This window comes from Ictidomys tridecemlineatus, chromosome 5 (genome assembly GCF_052094955.1).
Source record: "Ictidomys tridecemlineatus isolate mIctTri1 chromosome 5, mIctTri1.hap1, whole genome shotgun sequence".
NCBI lineage: Eukaryota > Metazoa > Chordata > Mammalia > Rodentia > Sciuridae > Ictidomys > Ictidomys tridecemlineatus.
Window position 1 is genome coordinate 119266202 of NC_135481.1, and position 17435 is coordinate 119283636.

General features: G+C 48.0%; 1 protein-coding gene across 4 annotated transcripts in view; it reads right to left on the minus strand.

The window, feature by feature from the left end:
• Positions 1–17435, minus strand: part of Wars1 (tryptophanyl-tRNA synthetase 1) — a 31877-nt gene that overhangs the window by 1745 nt on the left and 12697 nt on the right. For all 4 annotated transcript variants that reach the window (XM_078050892.1, XM_005333915.5, XM_013362237.4 and 1 more), the window contains exons 6-11: positions 12671–12790; positions 12066–12248; positions 6864–6964; positions 5559–5671; positions 5228–5401; positions 181–321 (exon numbers count right to left, since the gene is read on the minus strand). In XM_078050892.1, coding sequence (XP_077907018.1) covers positions 181–321; positions 5228–5401; positions 5559–5671; positions 6864–6964; positions 12066–12248; positions 12671–12790 — 832 coding nt within the window. The remainder of the gene's footprint in view (positions 1–180; positions 322–5227; positions 5402–5558; positions 5672–6863; positions 6965–12065; positions 12249–12670; positions 12791–17435) is intronic.

The following is a 17435-nucleotide window of genomic DNA, read 5'->3' on the forward strand; positions in this document are numbered from 1 at the left end:
AGATGAAATCCTTCTGTATTGGTTACTAAATTCAATTTGTATTTTTCTTTTGTGAACCAAACTTGAGTCCTGCTCAGTTCTCCCTCCCTCCTGTTGAGTGTTGCTCCTGAGCCATGGCAACTGGGAAAGCTCCACCCACCCAGAATACCCGGCTGCTGACCATCCAGGCTCCTGTCTCACCTTCCTGATCTGCTCCAGCCTGTCATCATCCTCCAGGAAGAAGGTCAGGTACATGAAGGACACATCCACATCACAGTTGCCCCCAAACTGCCTGTGCTCCTCCACAGTATCTCTCCCTCCAGAAAATGCATGCTTGTTGACCTGTAACAGTACGAGGACAGAGGCTGGTTAGACCTGGCTCACATGGTGGACGACAGGCCCAAATGCTCTCAGATTTGGCACCAGAGGAAGGCCGAAGTTTATGGATGGTGGGAGGACAAAAAAAATGGCAGTGGGAGTCAGGATGGAGAAGGGGTGAGGGGGAAGGTAGGATACTGTCCAACCATTCCCAGAGCCCCAGGAGCGTAGTGGTCACAGAACGTAAGCACTGACCAGGCTGAAATGTGGAGAAACGGCTTTGAGAGTTTGTGGATGCCAGGCTTCAGGGAAAGGATGAGCCAAGTCACCTACACAGCAAGGGGTGACCAGAAAGGGTGGCCACTCTCAGGCCCAAGTAGTGCCCTCATGGGTGGCAGAGAGCAGCACCATTGCCAAGGTGGACACAACAAGAGGGTGTGCAAGGACATGACCTAAGGAAAGCAAGGCTCACAGATGTAAGGACGAGGAAGGGGCCTGGAGGCAGGTCCCCACTTAAAACAGGCAGTTTTAGGTGATGAAGAAAAACTCAGAAATTAACAAAAAGTATCTTAAAAATCACTGATAATCCTGGAGAAATTAGGGCCGGGGCGGGGCGGGGTAGGGGGGGAGGAAGCCCAGAGGGTAGACAGAATTCTTTCCACTTTCCTTCAGTGAACATTTGAGAAATTACTTATGTCATTTTTTTTTTTTTTTTAATAGGGAAAAGGGTGGGCAGAGTCAATGAAACCAAGTTGATGCTTTTAGGGTCTCCTTAGAAATAGGTGGTGCTGGGCTGGGGATGTGGCTCAAGCGGTAGCGCGCTCGCCTGGTATGCATGCGGCCCGGGTTCGATCCTCAGCACCACATACAAAGATGTTGTGTCCACTGAAAACTAAAAAATAAATATTAAAAAAAAAAAAAAGAAATAGGTGGTGCTTATTAGGGGCAGAGATAACCAGCCACCTGTCTCCACCTCTGAGGGATGCTGCTGAGCAGCTGTGGCTGGCTGATGGTGGTCCGTGTAGGGGTCTGCTTGCACATCCACCTGGGGTCAGACTCCTAGATCAGGCCAGCCTGGGCTGGGGTGGGGAACTGCAGCATCAGGGTGAAAGACAGAACAGGCTGAAGGGTATCACGGGGCCCAGGGCAGTCCTCTGGTCTTGTTCTGAAAGAACTGAGTCTCTAAGTTGCTTTTGAAGATCATAGGCCAACTGGCACCCACACACTGACCTCCCAGTGCAGAGCCCTCATCCAGCAGGGGGCACTCAGCAGGGGTACGGTAGATAATGGCCTTCAATTATGAAAAACATTTTATCTCTAACCATCTGGGACCTTTAAATTGCTTCCTGCATCTCACTGGTAAGAGGCCCAGAGTGTTTTATGTGGCAGGGCCGGGCTGCCTCTGCTAGCACAGCTAGTCTGGGTAGCTCCACAGTGCCAGGAATGGCTTATGCTGGCCTCATGGGATCTGCCTTACAGCAAACCAAGAGGAGATAGGCTTGGGATGCAGAGGAGCAGGGCTACTGGTGGGGCTCAGAGTGCCACCCCCCAAATCTGAAATGATGGAGAAGGGCAAGATGCACAAACCCACTTGACTGTGACGGGAGATGTACTCGTGGCGAGTGAGCCACCTGGGCCACAGAGTCCTGTGCTGCAGAAGAGGCTCGGTGTTTAAAGGGCTGCTCCTGGAAGCCCCAGGGCCAGTGGGCATTGCCCTGTCCAAAGATCACTTTTGACTGAAATCTGGAGAGTGGGCAGCGACCCCCACACACTTATTTTGGGATTGAACTCAGTACACTCTATGTAGCACTAAGACTCATCCCCAGATGTTTTTGAATTTTATTTTAGAGATAGGGTTTCATTAAGTCGCTCAAGGCCTCACTAAGTTTTTGAGGCTGGCCTTGAACTTGTGATCCTCCTGCCTCAGGTTCCTGAGCTGGGATTATAGGCGTTTGACACGGTGCCCGACTACAGACACTTTTTATATGATTCCGTGTAAGGTCTATGTCGAGTGTCAAGCCAGAAGTGGCACCTCAACAGCCAAGGCCAGCAACCACAGCAGACGATGGCAGGCCCCTGTGGTAAGATGGGAAATATATGTGGTCTTTGTCTTGGGTTCCTGCCAGAGTTTCCAAATCCCTGGTAATTTCTTGAGTGACAAGAACATATTTTGTCCTGAAACAAAGTGGGCCGAGCCCCAGGATTCTCCTGAGTCTAAGAGTATCTTGAGGTGACTGGGGTGGAGCCCCCATAAAGTCCCAAGGACTGAGCAAGTCTGAGAGTTGGAAAGTTCAGCTCCACTTTTCATGGGCTGAAGAGGAGGAGGAGGCTGGAGACTGCATTCAATTAAAACTTTTGGATGAGATTTGTCGACATGTGGAAGCTCCTGGGAGCAGTGTGCCCAATGGGGAGGGACATGGAAGCTCTGTCCACTTTCATACCCTTCACCTGGCTGTTCATCTGGGTCCTTTGCAATAAACTATCTGATAGAGTTTCCTGAGTTCTGTGAGCTGATCTAGCAGATTAATCCAACCCCAGCAGGGGGCTGTGGGAACCTGATTCACAGTCGGTTAGTCAAAAATATGGGTGCCTGGACTTGCAACTGGCCCTGAGAGCAGGGGCAGTTGTGGGCTCATGTGCAGCAGGGAGGAGCAGCAGAACTGCATGGCATGGGACGACGCTGGCTTCCATCTGCTGAAGAAAGGCTTGGTGGGGGTGCCACCCCCACGCCTGCTCTCAGTGTTGGAGAGGAAGGGAACACCTGTGTGCCTTGTCACTGAGAGGCTGTATCACCCTGCTTGACAGGGTGGACCTGGGTTCCAGTCCTGGCCCCACTGCTTCCCAGCTGCAGGAAGCTCTCTGAGCCTTGATTCCCTCACCTGTAAAAGGGACACTAGCTGGCTACCACCAGCACAGCTCTGGAGGGGCTGGAATCGGTGCCCTCTCTTCTCTGAGTTGAACATGGAGATTTAGAGAGGGAGGGCCTGACCCTGACCTTCCCTGCAGGCTGCTTGTGACCCTGGTGACCCTCAGCAAGCCTGACCCCGTGCTCATGACCCAGTCTCTGGGGTCTCTACTGGTTCTAAGCAAATGAAAAACTTCCCCAGTCATAAATCTTTTTTTAAAAATTTTTTTAGTTCTTTCTTTTTTTAGATATATTTTATTTTAGCTGTCAGTGGATGTAATACCTTTGCTTTATTTATGTGGTGCTGAGGATTGAATCCAGGGCCCCACACGTGCGAGGCCAGCACTCTGCTGCTGAGCCCCAGCCCAGCCCTGTCATAAAAAACCTCTTGAAAACAAACCAATGGGGCTGGGGATGTGGCTCAAGTGGTAGCGGGCTCGCCTGGCATGCGCGCGGCCTGGGTTCGATCCTCAGTACCACATACAAACAAAGATGTTGTGTCCGCCGAAAATTAAAAAATAAATATTAAAAAATTTCCCCCGCCCTTAAAAAAAAAAAAAAAAAAAAGAAAACAAACTGATGGCTTCCCTGCTGGCATCTCCCTCCTTCTCTGCACTCCGTGTTCTGGAAGTTTGAGCCAAAAGTGAAAGGGAAAGAAAAAGCCTGTATACGCCAGCTTCCAAGTGAGGATGGCTGGTGGAGGCCACTTCCTGAAGAACTTGGATGAAAAGTCCCCCATTGTCACCAGAACCTGACTGGGACTTCCCAGAGAGCCAGGGCCTGGCAGTGACTCAGACGGCTGCATCACATGCCTCAGATACAGTTCCCATTGCCCTGCTGCAGTCTACCAGCCCACGGACACAGCCTGGAAATGTTAGTGTGCAGTCGTGAGGGGTCACACCCACATTATAGTTCACTACCAAGTCAGAGACCTGGGGTCTTAGCTGGGCACACATCTGTAGTCCCAGCTACTCAGGAGGCTGAGGCAAGAGGAGCACAAGTTTGAGGCTAGCCTCTGTAACTTAGTGAAGCCCTGTCTAAAATAAAAAATTAAAAGGGCTGGGGAGGGCTGTGGCTGAGTGGCAGAATGCTTGCCTGCCATGCGTGAGGCACTGGGTATGATCCTTAGCATCACATAAAAATTAACAAATAAAATAAAGGCATTCTGTCCATCTACAACTGCAAAAAAAAAAAAAAAAAAAAAAAAAAAAAAAAAAAGGTGGGGATGCTAGGGATAGCTCACTGGCTTCCATTCTTAGTATTGAAAGCAAAAAACAAAACAAAACAAAAAAAGGACTCAGACCCTGGAAATAAGGAAGTGGAAACTAATTTCTATTTTTAGCTTTCCCAGTGACTTGACAGATATTTGCTGAGTACCCAAGCCACGCCGGGCAGGGCACTTCTGTCTCAAGGACAGCAGCCTGAGGCCCTGGTAGGGCTGCTCCTTCCTGGTGGTGGGGGCCGGGCTGTGAGAGACCCTTGGCCTCGTGGCTGTCACCTATAGAAGGATGAGCACCCCGAGCTCCCAGGAGAACAACAGAAACCATGAGTAAGGTACCCGGCCCAGGCCTGGGCTTGGCAATGTGACAGTCCTTATTATGAACTGATAACATCCTCATTAATTATGACTTTGCTTCCAAAGCAGAGCACTGGTAAGAAAGGCAGGGAAAACAGAAAGAAGAAAGAAAAAGCCCTTAGATAAAAAAAAAAAAAAAAAAAAAAAAAGGACATGGACAAAATACCTCTATTTTATTTGTTTCTGTGTGTGCTGAGCACGGAACCAGGGCCTCACTCATGCTGCGCAAGTACCCTACACCCTACCCCAGCCTCAGCCCTTAGATTTTAATCTAAATGAAGGGAACAAACATAAGGCAACCACCCTTCTGGGAAAGGGCAGCTGTCCCCTGCGTGCAGGAGACAGGGAGAGGTGGCTCAGCATCGCGGTGGCACGGCTGCCGGGGGGTGAGTGTGTGTCCCCTTTCCAACCTGCTCCTGCTCCCAGACGGCCTGCACCCCACTGCTCACCTTGGTCTTGATCTGCTTAGCCGTGTCTGTGAGGAAGATGGAGGAGTTGGGGTCGCTGGCGCTCATCTTGGTCTGCGCGCCCTGCAGGGCAGGGAAGAAGGTCGAGTGCAGCAGGGCTGGTTTGGGATAGCCGATCCGCGGGGCCACGTCCCTCGTCATCCTGAAGTAGGGGTCCTGTGAGGAGACAGGGACCAAGGCCAGAGCGCCTTCATGGAGTCTGTCATTGCTTCACTAATTGCCAGAGGCGGGCTTTCCCCTCCTCCAACACCAAACGGAGCTCCTCAAAGATGGAGGGCCCCCCGACACGCAGAACCTGGGTGTGCCTTCTGACCTGGTCAATGGCACACGGGATGAGGCACTGGATGTCCGTCTTGTCTCGGAAGATCTGCGGGAATGAGTTGCTGAAGGAGGGAGCGGCCTGGATGGCGGGAAAGCTGATCTTCCCTGAAAGCGAGGGGAAACACTTTCACACAGAGACCCACTGCTCTTCTGGCCACTTAACCCAGCTAAAGGGACAGACAAGAGTAGGTTTTTGTCCCCAGTACAAAAGTAATAATTATACTAACATCTGAAAAATACAGAAAAATAGAGAGAAAGAAAACTCTGTTCCCAGCGTGTCCTCCATGCTTCCTGTTTCCCTCTGTGCATAGGTGTTGGTCTTACAGACCCAGTCCTTGACCTTCTCACTCGGTGACATCTGCACATGCCCTCGTTGCTCTCTGACTTCAATTATTGTAAATTAGGACGGCTATCTTGGTATATAAAAGTTTCAGTATTTTGTTTTGTTCCAGGGATTGAACCCAGGGGCACTTAACCACTGAGCCACATCCCCAGACCTTTTTTATTTATTATTTTGAGACAGAGTCTCACTAAGTTGCTAGGGCCTTGCTAAGTTGCTAAGGCTGGCTTTGAACTTGTGACCCTCCTGCCTCAGCCTCCTGAGCTGCTAGGATTTCAGGCTGCACCACTGCGCCCAGCAGCCTTATCTTTTTCTTTCTTTTTTTCTCTCTCTTTCTTCTAACCCTTAAAGTGGATGACTAAAGAGAGGGAGAGTCTTACAGCCCAAGGCACAGCTTCATGTAGCCTAGAAGTGGCTGACTGCTATGCCAACTCTTTATGTTTTGGGGAAATCCTATACCCGAGTGTCTTATTTAAAGAGATAAACTGCAAATGCTAACACCTTGGAGACAGCCTAAGTCCCTGGAGCAGATAATTAAAGAGCAGACACTTCGGCCCAGGCTTTGGTTCCACTGCTTCGTCACTTATTATCATTATTTTAAAAATATTTTCTTTTTAGTTGTAGTTGGACACCATACCTTTATTTTACTTATTTATTTTTATGTGGTGCTGAGGATTGACCCCAGGGCCTAGCACATGCTAGGTGAGTGCTCTACCACTGAGCCACAACCCCAGCACCCCCCCCCCCCATTGACTTATTTTTATCTGGAGACAGGGCCAAAGTTGCTGAGGCTGGCTTACAATTGAAATCCTCCCCAGTCTCTGGAGTCATTGGGATTACAGGGGATGCTGCCAAACCTGGCTTGCTTGGGATTCTTTTAAAAGCACCCATTCTCCTCCTCTGAGCCTTGCTCATCTCACTGGGGGAAAGGCAGTCCACTGATGGCGTGGCCCTTACCAATGCAGTCACTGTCAGTGAAGCCGAAAATACCCTTCACTTGGTTGAAGGTGACGTGCTTCTGAATCTTCACCACATTCTTGTAGAAGCCTGAGCTCATCCTGCAGAGACAGTTAGAATCAGACCTGAGCTGGGAGAGCTCCACCAGGGGCGAAGAGGACATTGATGAGGTATGGTGTGGGCCAGGCCCAGGCCCCAGACCCCATGGGGGATGGTATGTAGCCAACATGTGAATACTGGAAAGTGTGGAGAAGCCACCTGCAAGGGTACCTGCAGAAACCAGAAGAGATATACCTTTACCTGGGGAGCTGACCAGAAGAGGGAGAGCAGCATGGAGTCTTGCAAACAAAGAATCACAGCAGATTAGAGGCACAGGGGCTGGCAGGGGCTGCCTTGGGCTGCCCAAAGCCTGCCAAGCAGCAGTTCAAGGGGTGGTGGTGCTCAGTGGTGGGAGGCCTAGGAGCTTTCCTGCCAAGACTGATTGCTCTCTGCAGCTGGACAGAGCATATGGACAGGACTGATGGGCCCAGTAAGGAGGAGGGTTGGTCTCAGTGCTGATGGGTCTCCTGGCATCTGGTCACTGCTTCCCAACCCCAAAGGGCAGGGCTGACTCCCTCCCCAGCAACAGGGCGGGACCACAAGAGCTGTTTGACACAATTCTCTCTTCTGGATGGTACAGGGTGTGGCTATGAGGCCTAGACCTGAGGCAGCCAATCTACCACCAAAGGGAATTAGGCTAAGATCAAGCAAACACAGGGGGCAGAGCGGCTTCCTACATGGCACCTTGTGACTGCCTTCAGTAGCTGCCTCTTCTCTGGGCCCTACATGTGTCCAGCATTGCAGTGACAGAAAGGGAACAGTGTGAAGTCTAGAGTTCACTGAATGCATGGCAGGAGATGTGCTATAGGCCACACTCAGTTTCCCCTCCAAAACTTATGCTGCAGTTTAACTGCCCTTGTGATGGAGTATGAGTTGGGACCTTTAAGAAGTGACAAGCTGGGGGCCGGCCGGCCCTCACTAGTGGGTTAAGACTGTTACGTGTGATGGACCCCTTTCCTTGCTCTGTCTCGAGAGCTTGTGTGCCCTCTGTCTTCAATTATGGGGTGTCAAAGGACAGAGGCCCTCCATAGATACTAGTGCCCAGTCTCTAGACTGTGAGAAATAAATGTCTTTTTCTTATAAACTAACCAGTCTGTGGTATTCTCTCACAGTAGCAGAAAAGGGACAAAGGCAGGTAAGACCTGGATACATGTTGACACTGCCCAATGCCCTTTAGAGGTAGTAGCATCACCTCATCACCTGTTTCTCAAACAGAGACTGGCCCCCAAATCTGTGCTTTTCTCTTCACATCTCACAGCTTTCAAAAAATTTAGATGCCTGGCATGAGATGGAGAGCTCCTGGATCCTCTGGGCAGGGGGAAGGTGGCTATCTGAGTGAAGGGCCACTGGCTGCCAGGCTGGGTAAGTGGAGGCAGTGAGGCCTACAGAGGCAGAGGCCCACCACCAGGGTCTGTGAGGTGAAGCAGCCAAAGGCAGGCTTTCTCTATGGCTTCCACTTAGACAGCTGGTTTTTCAGTCCCAGGGCTCTGGGCAGGGTGGGAGAGGAGCTGGGAAGGACTCACCAGGAGCACCCCAGCTCACAGTACAACAGCGGAGCTGACAACCTCCACCAACTGGAAAGATATGCACTTTTTTTCCTGCTAAGATAGGAACTAGCCTGAAGGAGTGGCATCCTGGGGAGCAGCAGCAGAGCTCACACCTGCCAAAATGGGTTATCTGCCATCTGGGGAGAGGGGCCATAGGCTCCCCGCACCTTGGGGTGGAGGACACTGAACCTAATCACCAGGACAATCATGGATTTCCACATGAAGTCACGCTGCACAAGAAGGTACCCTAGTGCCCACGAGAGGAGGTCCATAGCAGACCAGGCAGGGACAGACACAGCACAGCAGCCAATGGCATACATCAAGGCCTCTCAAGGGCAAGGAGGAACACACCTGCCTGCCCTGTGAGTTGCAGCTGTGACCCAGCCTTGCACACACAGGGTTGAGCGCTAGAAGGTTTTAAAAGGTGACACATTTGTTGAGGCTCACCAGGTGCCAGGCACTCTCCTTACCACTTCACGTGCAGAAATGTGCACAGTCCTCATACATCCCCTAGTGGGCACTGCTATCCCCAGCTCTCCTCATCTCCACCCCTTCCTTGTCCTCCCAACACCTGGCTGTCACGGCAGGTGACAGGGGTAGCTATTTTGTCTCCTGATCCCTCTTTCTACACACCCTGGCCTGACACAGAGGAGATGCTCAGTAAATGATCTGCAGAATAAAGGAGAGGAGCCAAGAAAGGCAGAGACCATGCCTTAGGTGCATGAGTCACACAGTGGTGTCAGCTGGGACTTGAACCTTGGCAGAGCCGGGCAACCTCTGCTGTGTTGCCTCTTGATATCGTCATGCACTCCAACTTCACAGGAAAGTGGACCCTGGAGATTTAGGGACTTGCCCAGGGAGTCAGACCAAGTGGGGACAGAGCTGGGTCTGAAATACAAGTTTTCATACTCTGCCTCCTCAAGACCCCTGCAGGCAGTGTCACAGGACCCCCCGCCCCACAGAGGCCTCACTATGCTCCTCACACCCAACAGGAGGCCAAGTCTGACTTTGTGGTTTCGCTAGCTCCTAAGGACCAGGAAGCAGCTCTGTTAGGCAAAGATGCCGCTTTTGAGTAAAATCCACAAAACAAAAGTAAAACACTCAAGTGTTTGGAAGAAATTCTTAAATGAGGTGATGTACTGTTTGATTTTCATTTCACTTATGTAAAATTTAATTCATGATTATAGAGAAAAAGGAAGTTCAGCCAGGAGCTGAGACCCTAGTTACCAAAGATGGTTCAGAAAATGGCTGCTACAAGTGCCACATTCAGAACGTGTTAAAGAGGTTGGTGATGTGTGGTCTCTTCATAGCCCTGGTCATGTGCAGGGTGCCACCTGTGAATTATATGAGCTTATTTGAGTGTCATTTGGCTTTGAGCCAAGGAGATTTAGGGTTGGCATTGCAAACTACTTGTGGCTCCTCCCACTCAAAGGATGGCGCCACACACATGACCTCTGAGCTCAGCTATGGAGACCACTGCCGGTGGAAGCTGGACAGCTCACCTCCTACCTTAGTTGGTGAAGAACATTCTATGGAAAACCTTTGATGTTTCCCACATATAAATTAAGCTAATGTGGGCTCCTGCGCTCTCTTTGCAGTGTGGAAACTCAATCCCTAAGGTTGAAGAGCCATCCCATCCTGCTTTCTAAAACTACTTCCTGTGTCCTGTGGTTTCTTTGCCATTTTCTCTTTCTTTTTCTTAGCTTTATTCCTCAGCCAGTCTACTCTACCAAAGAGGCACCTTCACTTCCACCGCCCATGCAGCATGTGGGCAGGAGTCATGCATCTGGCCACTGAGCCATCTTCATGGACTTACTACAGGTGTTGCTGCCAACACTGGGATTTGGCAGAGCCAGGAGGGTGCCTGCTACAGAAAGCGTAGGTAAAGGAACTGTTTTATCCACTAGTGGTGAGAGGGCCACCCATCAGGGGATCCACGAAGGACAGAAAATCCTTGGGACATTTATTAATTTTCATGACCGTGTATTTCACTGCTCTCACCCAGGTCTTTAAACTGACCCAAATCAGGTGCCTCGCTGTACCAGATGGGCAAGGCAGCGGTGAGGTCCAGGTGCTGGGGAAGAGAGGGGGCACTTAGATCTGGCTGCAGGGAAGGGATCCAGGAAAGGTCTAGAGGAATTAGGCAAACCGGGAGTGCCAGGGCCAAGGGGGGACGGGCAGGGTGGGGTCTCCAAAGTGGAGAAGTGGAACTGCAAACTGCTCTATCTAACTGGAGGTGGCAGTGACGCAGGGCCAAATCAAAGCTTGTGGGCTAGACCAAAAGCTCCAGGGCTCCTTGTCACCTGGTGTGGAGAACTGGGAGGGCAAGCAGAGGGGAGACAAGGGCAGCCCCCACCACTGCAGTGGGGCAGGGGAGGCTGCACAAAGACCAAGAGGCCAGGTGCAGCAGCACACCTGTAGTCCCAGCACTCAGGAGGCCAAGGTGCGGGGATGGCCTGAGCCCAGGAGTTGGTGCCAACGTAGATCTGTTTGTGCCAAGGACAAGCAATTGAATTGGGTCAGTTTAAAGACCTGGGTGAGAGCAGTGAAATACACTGTCACAAAAATTAATAAACGTCCCAAGGATTTTGTCTTTTAAGGATCCCCTAGTGCAGCTATGCTCACACGGCAGAAGAAAGGAATGAGATTTAAGAAAATACCTAACAGGTGACATCAGAAAAAGAATTATCCCTATGCCTATGAAGCTTGCACTTGGCTTCAAGTACCTACATAAAGGGAGCATTCTGGGAATTGGAACAGCTATGCTCCTGGGTGCTGGCAGTTTCTGCTGCCCCTGGGGTGTTCCCTCATGCCTGCATTGGCTGGGCAACTTGTAGTGAGACAGCACAGGAGGGACCCCAGCAAGATGTCCATCACTTTGCAGAATCAGCTCCCTAAGAAGTGCTATGTTTTAAGGACTCATGATTTTTTTATGGTGCTGGGTATGGAACTCAGGGGCCCCTACACATGCTAGGTAAGCACTCTCTGCCATGGAGTTACACCCCAGCCCTCAGGAAATGTTTGTTGAAATAAACAACATTCTTCTTGTGAGGGCTGATCAAAGTCATATTTTTCTAACACATCTCTTGGCAATTATTTGGGACAAAGTCCAAGACCTCAGAAGTTCAAATCCAAGGATTTTCAGAATGACATATGTTGACCCATTAAAGGCTGATTTAAATTACTAGATTGTGAGGGAAACTGTGTAACCAGTGGGTTTTTCCTCTATGAGGAAAAAGGGACACTAAAAACAAGGAAGCTATCAGGACTGTAAGGTTGGCCATCCTGGGAGGAAAGAATGATGCAGAAGTACCTACCTGTCACAGGCTGAGGTGGCAAGGCATGGCACCACCAAGCCACACTGGGCGTTTACCTTTTGTAAATATAATTGTGAAGGCAATAGCTATGTCCCTAAAATGCTCACAATTTCTAATCCTTTAGATTACCCTCCAAAATCAAAACCCAAAACCATTTTCTCAGCCTTAAGCCATTGTGGATGTTTCCGGTTTCGTGTCTGATTCTATGCACAAGAGGCGGCCAGAGGCGTTCTCCTTACCCCATGTATTCAAGGTCGGAGAAGATAAAGGTCTTGTTGATGTCAAAGCCGCAGGCAATGATGTCCTTGGCGTTCTCTATGGTATAGGAGTAGGCCTGGTCCAGGCTTAGGTCCTTCCATAGGTACTTCTCGTCGTCAGACATCTGGACCACCAAGGGCACGTTGAACACATCCTGCAGCCACCTGGGAACAAGGGAGAATGCAGGTGCCTATTGTCCCTGAGAAAGAATGTGGTTTCTGCTTGCTTTCTGCCTATGAAACCACATGATCTTATGCTGCTAATTTGACTAGTCCTTATGATGAAATCTACTATCATGTACCATGTGGACTCAGAGGGCCTCATAAGCAAGGTTCTGAGGTGCTTTTCCACACTTTATTTGCAAATGGGGGATGCCCAGGCTGAGCTGTGGCTGCCTAAGGGGGCATGAGCAGGGAGCAGGCAGAGGGGTGCAGCAGGCCCAGGGGAGCTCAGCAGTATAAGGGTGCCAGGGCCTGACTTCCTGGCTGCTGGGCAAGCAGAATCGCACATCTGCAGTTCTAGAGACGACTTGCAGGTCCGTCTGGGTTCTTGGGAAAGTGAGAGAAGTCATCTGAGGCATACTTACTTGGTGAAAATAAACGGGATGAGATGACCTACATGCATTGCTTCAGAAGAGGGGCCCCTGCCTGTGTACAGATAAAACGGCTTCTTATTTTCATAGGCATCGAGAACTTGATTCATATCTCTAATGGAAGAAAAAGAACGTGATTTTTTTAAGGAAAAATATCAAAGCACCTAGTCACATTTTGGAAATGAAAAATAAAGAGACAAAACATCATTAATAATAACTAGGATGTTATTTTGGTGTCTATGATATAGAAACAAAAGGAACATATCTTTTTTGGGGTACTGGGGATTGAATTCAGGGGCATGCAACCACTGAGCCACATCCCCAGCCCTATTTTGTATTTTATTTTGCTTAACGCTTTGCTCTTGCTGCATCTGGCTTTGGACTCGAGATCCTCCTGCCTCAACCTCTGGTTTACAACAGGTTTCTCCTGTGAATGACTGTTTGAAAACACATTCAGGTTTGGAGTAACAGGTCTAAAAGGGACATGAATGGGCATCCCTGGGACTCTTCTAGAATTCCTACGATTATCAAAGTGATGATACTCTATACTCTTTACACCTCCCTTGGAGATACCACACCAATACCATGGGATTCTTGTTAGAATCACTCAGGCCAGGAAAATGACAGAGCTCCACGCAGGCCTGCCTTGGGGAGGAGCAGGAGGAATGTCCCCTTGGGGTTCAGAGTGAAGTTCCCATTTAGAGTTGGGAGGCCTGAGCCAGCATGGGACTCAGTGTCTTCATCTGTGAGTCATCGTGGAGCTGTCCCTTCTCCCCTGGAGATGGAGGCACACAGACAACACAGAGGACCCCCCTTGCTGGCTGTCCATCAGCACCCCTGGCAGGGCTGTTCCAGTCACGGCTGCCTGGGCCCACCTCAGAGATTCTGAACCAGCGGGGATGTGAGATTTTGTATTTTTAAAATATAAAAAGTGATTTCAAAGTTCAGCAATGTTCAAAAGATGTTAAAACCCGCCATCACTCATGTGTGAAAGTTCTGGGTTTGTGGGTAATGTCCCAAAATAAAAGAGGAATACATGCCTCTCCCAGAGGTCAGAGTATATAGCCTGGATAACAAGTTTCTAAAAGGGGCTTCTGCTGTTCCCCAGGCCAAGGGTCAACAGAGCTGGTCTCTGGCCTGAGGAGAAAATGAGTACTCTGGGCATTAGGTTTTTGAAATAAGGAAGAAAAGAGTCATTCTTGGGTTCTCACAACTTGCCAAATTAAACTTCTAAGGACATATAGAAGGGAGGAAGCATAGCTGTCACCTACGCTTCCTGTGGGTGGCTTCAGTAGGGGCTGGCTCAGTGGTGAGGACACCCAGGTAGCACCTAGCCCTGCAGCTGTGCAGTGCTGCTGCGTCTCTTTAACCCCGACTTCACGGATGGTAGATTAGGTAGAGGCACTCTCACATCTGAGAGTGAGCAAGGTCAAGTCGCAAGCTCCCTGAGCAAAGAGCTTGCAGGATTAGTATGCTGAGGAGAAATAAAAAGTAAGTCACAAGGACAGGGAGGACCGTGAAATATTAGGATGAAAACCTTTGTCTCATGGTCAATGAATTGGTAAGTCTTGAGCTGACCAAGGTGGGTTGGAAGAGAAGAGTATAATGATCAAAGCAGGAATGCAAAAAGGGACAGGAGAGCAAGGCATGGTGGTGCATGCCTGTAATCTCAGGAGCTCGCGAGGCTGACAGGAGGATCTTGAGTTCAAAGCCAGTCTCAGCAACTTTGTGTGGCACTAAGCAACTCAGTGAGACCCTGTTTCTAAATAAAATACAAAATAGGGCTGAGGATGAGGCTAAGTGGTTGAGTGGCCATGAGTTCAATTCCCAGAACTTCTTTCTTTCTTTCTTTTTTTTTTTTTAATACTGGGGTACTAGTGCTTTGTGCCTCGCTCAATTGCTGAGGCTGGCTTTGAACTTGAGATCCTCCTGCCTCTGCCTCCCAAACTGCTAGGATTACAGGTATGTGCCACTGTGCCCAGCCTCCAATTCCTGGGACTTATTTCTGACTTCACAGAAATAAGAGGATTGTGAAGGACTACTACCAACAAGGGCACAACAACAAAGTAGAGGCCTAGAGGGAAGAGACCAATTCCCAGGGATGACCGCTGACCTGGGCCAAGAACAAATGAAATGCAGTGAATCTTCAACAAGTAAAAGACTCAACCAGTAACAGAGACTCCCCAAAAGCTGGGCCCAGAACCAGGTGGCTTCACTAGTTATTCCTATGAAATGTTCAGTAAAGAATGAACATCAACCCTTTGCTCTCTCCCAAGTAAACTGAAGAGAGACTAGTTTTCAACCCATACCAAACCCAGAACAGGATACACACACAGACACAGACATACCAGACCAAAATATCTGGGAATAAAAGTCTTTAAAAACTCACTATCCAGCAACATAAAATATTATATACACCATGATCAAGTGGGAATTGTTCCAGGAATGCAAGTTTGACTCAACATACAAAAATTCATCAACAAGAAGAACCATTTTAACAGAATAGAGGACAAAGTCCCTGTGACCATTTGACAGAAAAGAGAAAAAGCATTTTCAACATCCTTTCAAATGAACATTCCATAGACTAAGAATAATAGAAAAGTTTGGGGCTAGGGTTGTGGATCAGTGCCAGAGTGCTTGCCTTGTACATGTGAAGCACTGGGTTTGATCCTCAGCACCAGGTAAAAACAAATAAGCAAAATAAAGATATTGTCCATGTATAACTAAAAAAAATTAAAAAAAGAGGAAAGTTTGTTAACAAGAGAAAGGGAATTTACAGAACTCACAGCTAATATTATAAGACCCAGTCTCGATAAAGAATAAAAAGGACTGAGGATGTAGCTCAGTGAAAAAGTGCTCCTGGGTTTGATCCTCAGTATGGAGAACAGTGAGACTGAAGGCCTTTTTCCTGCGACTAGGGATATACTTTCCCTACTGCTATTCAATGCTGTATGGAAGTTCCAGTCAGAACAATTATATAAGAAAAAAAAATATCCAAAATGGAAAGGAAAAGAGTAAAGAACTATCTTTGTTCATTGGTGACATGATCCGATAAATAGAAAATCCTATAGAATGCACACAAAAGAGAAAAATATATTAAATAAACAAATTCAGTGAAGTTTCAAGATGATCAACATACAAAAATCAGCTGTATATTTCTATACAGTAGCAATAATGATATAAGTAAATGCTATTTATAATAGCATAAAGACCAGATCCATAGGAATAATCTAACCAAAGTAGTATAAGAGTTATACACTGAAAACTACAAAGCATCAGTGAAAGACACTAAAAAATGTAAGTAACTAGAAAGATATCCCATGTCCAGGATTGGATACTTAATAGCAATCTCTATCAAAATCCCAGCTGCCTTTTTTGCAGAAATGAAAAAGCAGATCCAAAAATTTATATGGGGCCAGGCATATGGAACATGTCTGTAATCCCAAATACTCAGGAGGCTGAGGCAGGAGAATGTCAAGTTTGAGGCCAGCCTTAGCAACTCAGCAATGCCCTGTCTCAAAATGAAAATAAAGGAGGGCTGGAGTGTAGTGTAGCTCAATGATAGAGTGAGCCTAGGTTAAATCCCCAGGTAAAACACACACACACACACACACACACACACACATACACATATTGGAACACTCAAATTCTCTAACTTTAAAATACACCTCACAGTTACAGTAATCAAGGCTTTTTGGTGCTAGCATAAGACGACGATCAGTGGAAAGCCTAGAATTAAACACTTAAATATATGTTCAGTTGATTTTCAACACGGATGTCAAGGAAAAAAAAAATCAGCAAGGAAAGAATAGTCTTTTCAAAAAACGGTGCTGGGACAGTTAGTTATCCACATGGAAAGGAATGAAGCTGGAGCCCTGTTACACACATGCACAAAAATCTAATCAAAAAGTGCCAGAGACCTAAACGTAATAGCCAGAACTGTAAAGCTCTACAGAATACAGATGTGAGTCTTTAGGACTGTGGATTAGGCAATGGTTTCTGAAATGCTACCAAAAACGTTAAGCAACCAAATAAAAAAATAAACTGGGCTTCCTCAAAATTAAAACTTCTGTACTTCAGAGGACACAATCAGAAAAGTGCAAAGGCAGCCTACACAACAGGAGAACATATCTGCAATTCTTCTGTTAAAGAGGAATAAAAAAAAAGGACCTTGTGAAAGACAGAAGGTATATCAGTAGAGTAAAGGAAGGGGGCTCAGGGGAAAGCAAAAGGGAGGTCCTGGGAGTGCAGCTGACAAAATCACGCCCTATGCATGTGTGAACATATTACAACGAATCCCACTTTTATCCATAAATGTAATGTGCCAATTAACAAAAATAAATTATTGTAAATCAACAATAAAAAGCTGAGCACCCTTGTAATCTCAGCTACTTGGGAGGCTGGGGCAGCAGGATCCTAAGTCCAAAGCCAGCCTGGTCAAGTTAGCAAGACCCAGTCTCGATAAAAAATAAAAAGGACTGAGGATGTAGCTCAGTAATAAAGTGCTCCTGGGTTTGATCCCCAGTATGGAGAACAACAAAAACATTAAAAAGGAAATAACCCAATTGAAAAGTAGGCCCTGGGCTGTGGCTCAGTGCTAGAGTGCTTGCCTCACACAAAAAAGGCACTGGTTTTGATCCTCGGCACCACATAAAAAATACATAAATAAGATAAAGGTATAAAAGTGAAATGTTAAAAAAGTAGGCAAAGGATCTAAATTTTCTCTCAAGAAGATACAAAAGTGGGGCATGGTGGCGCA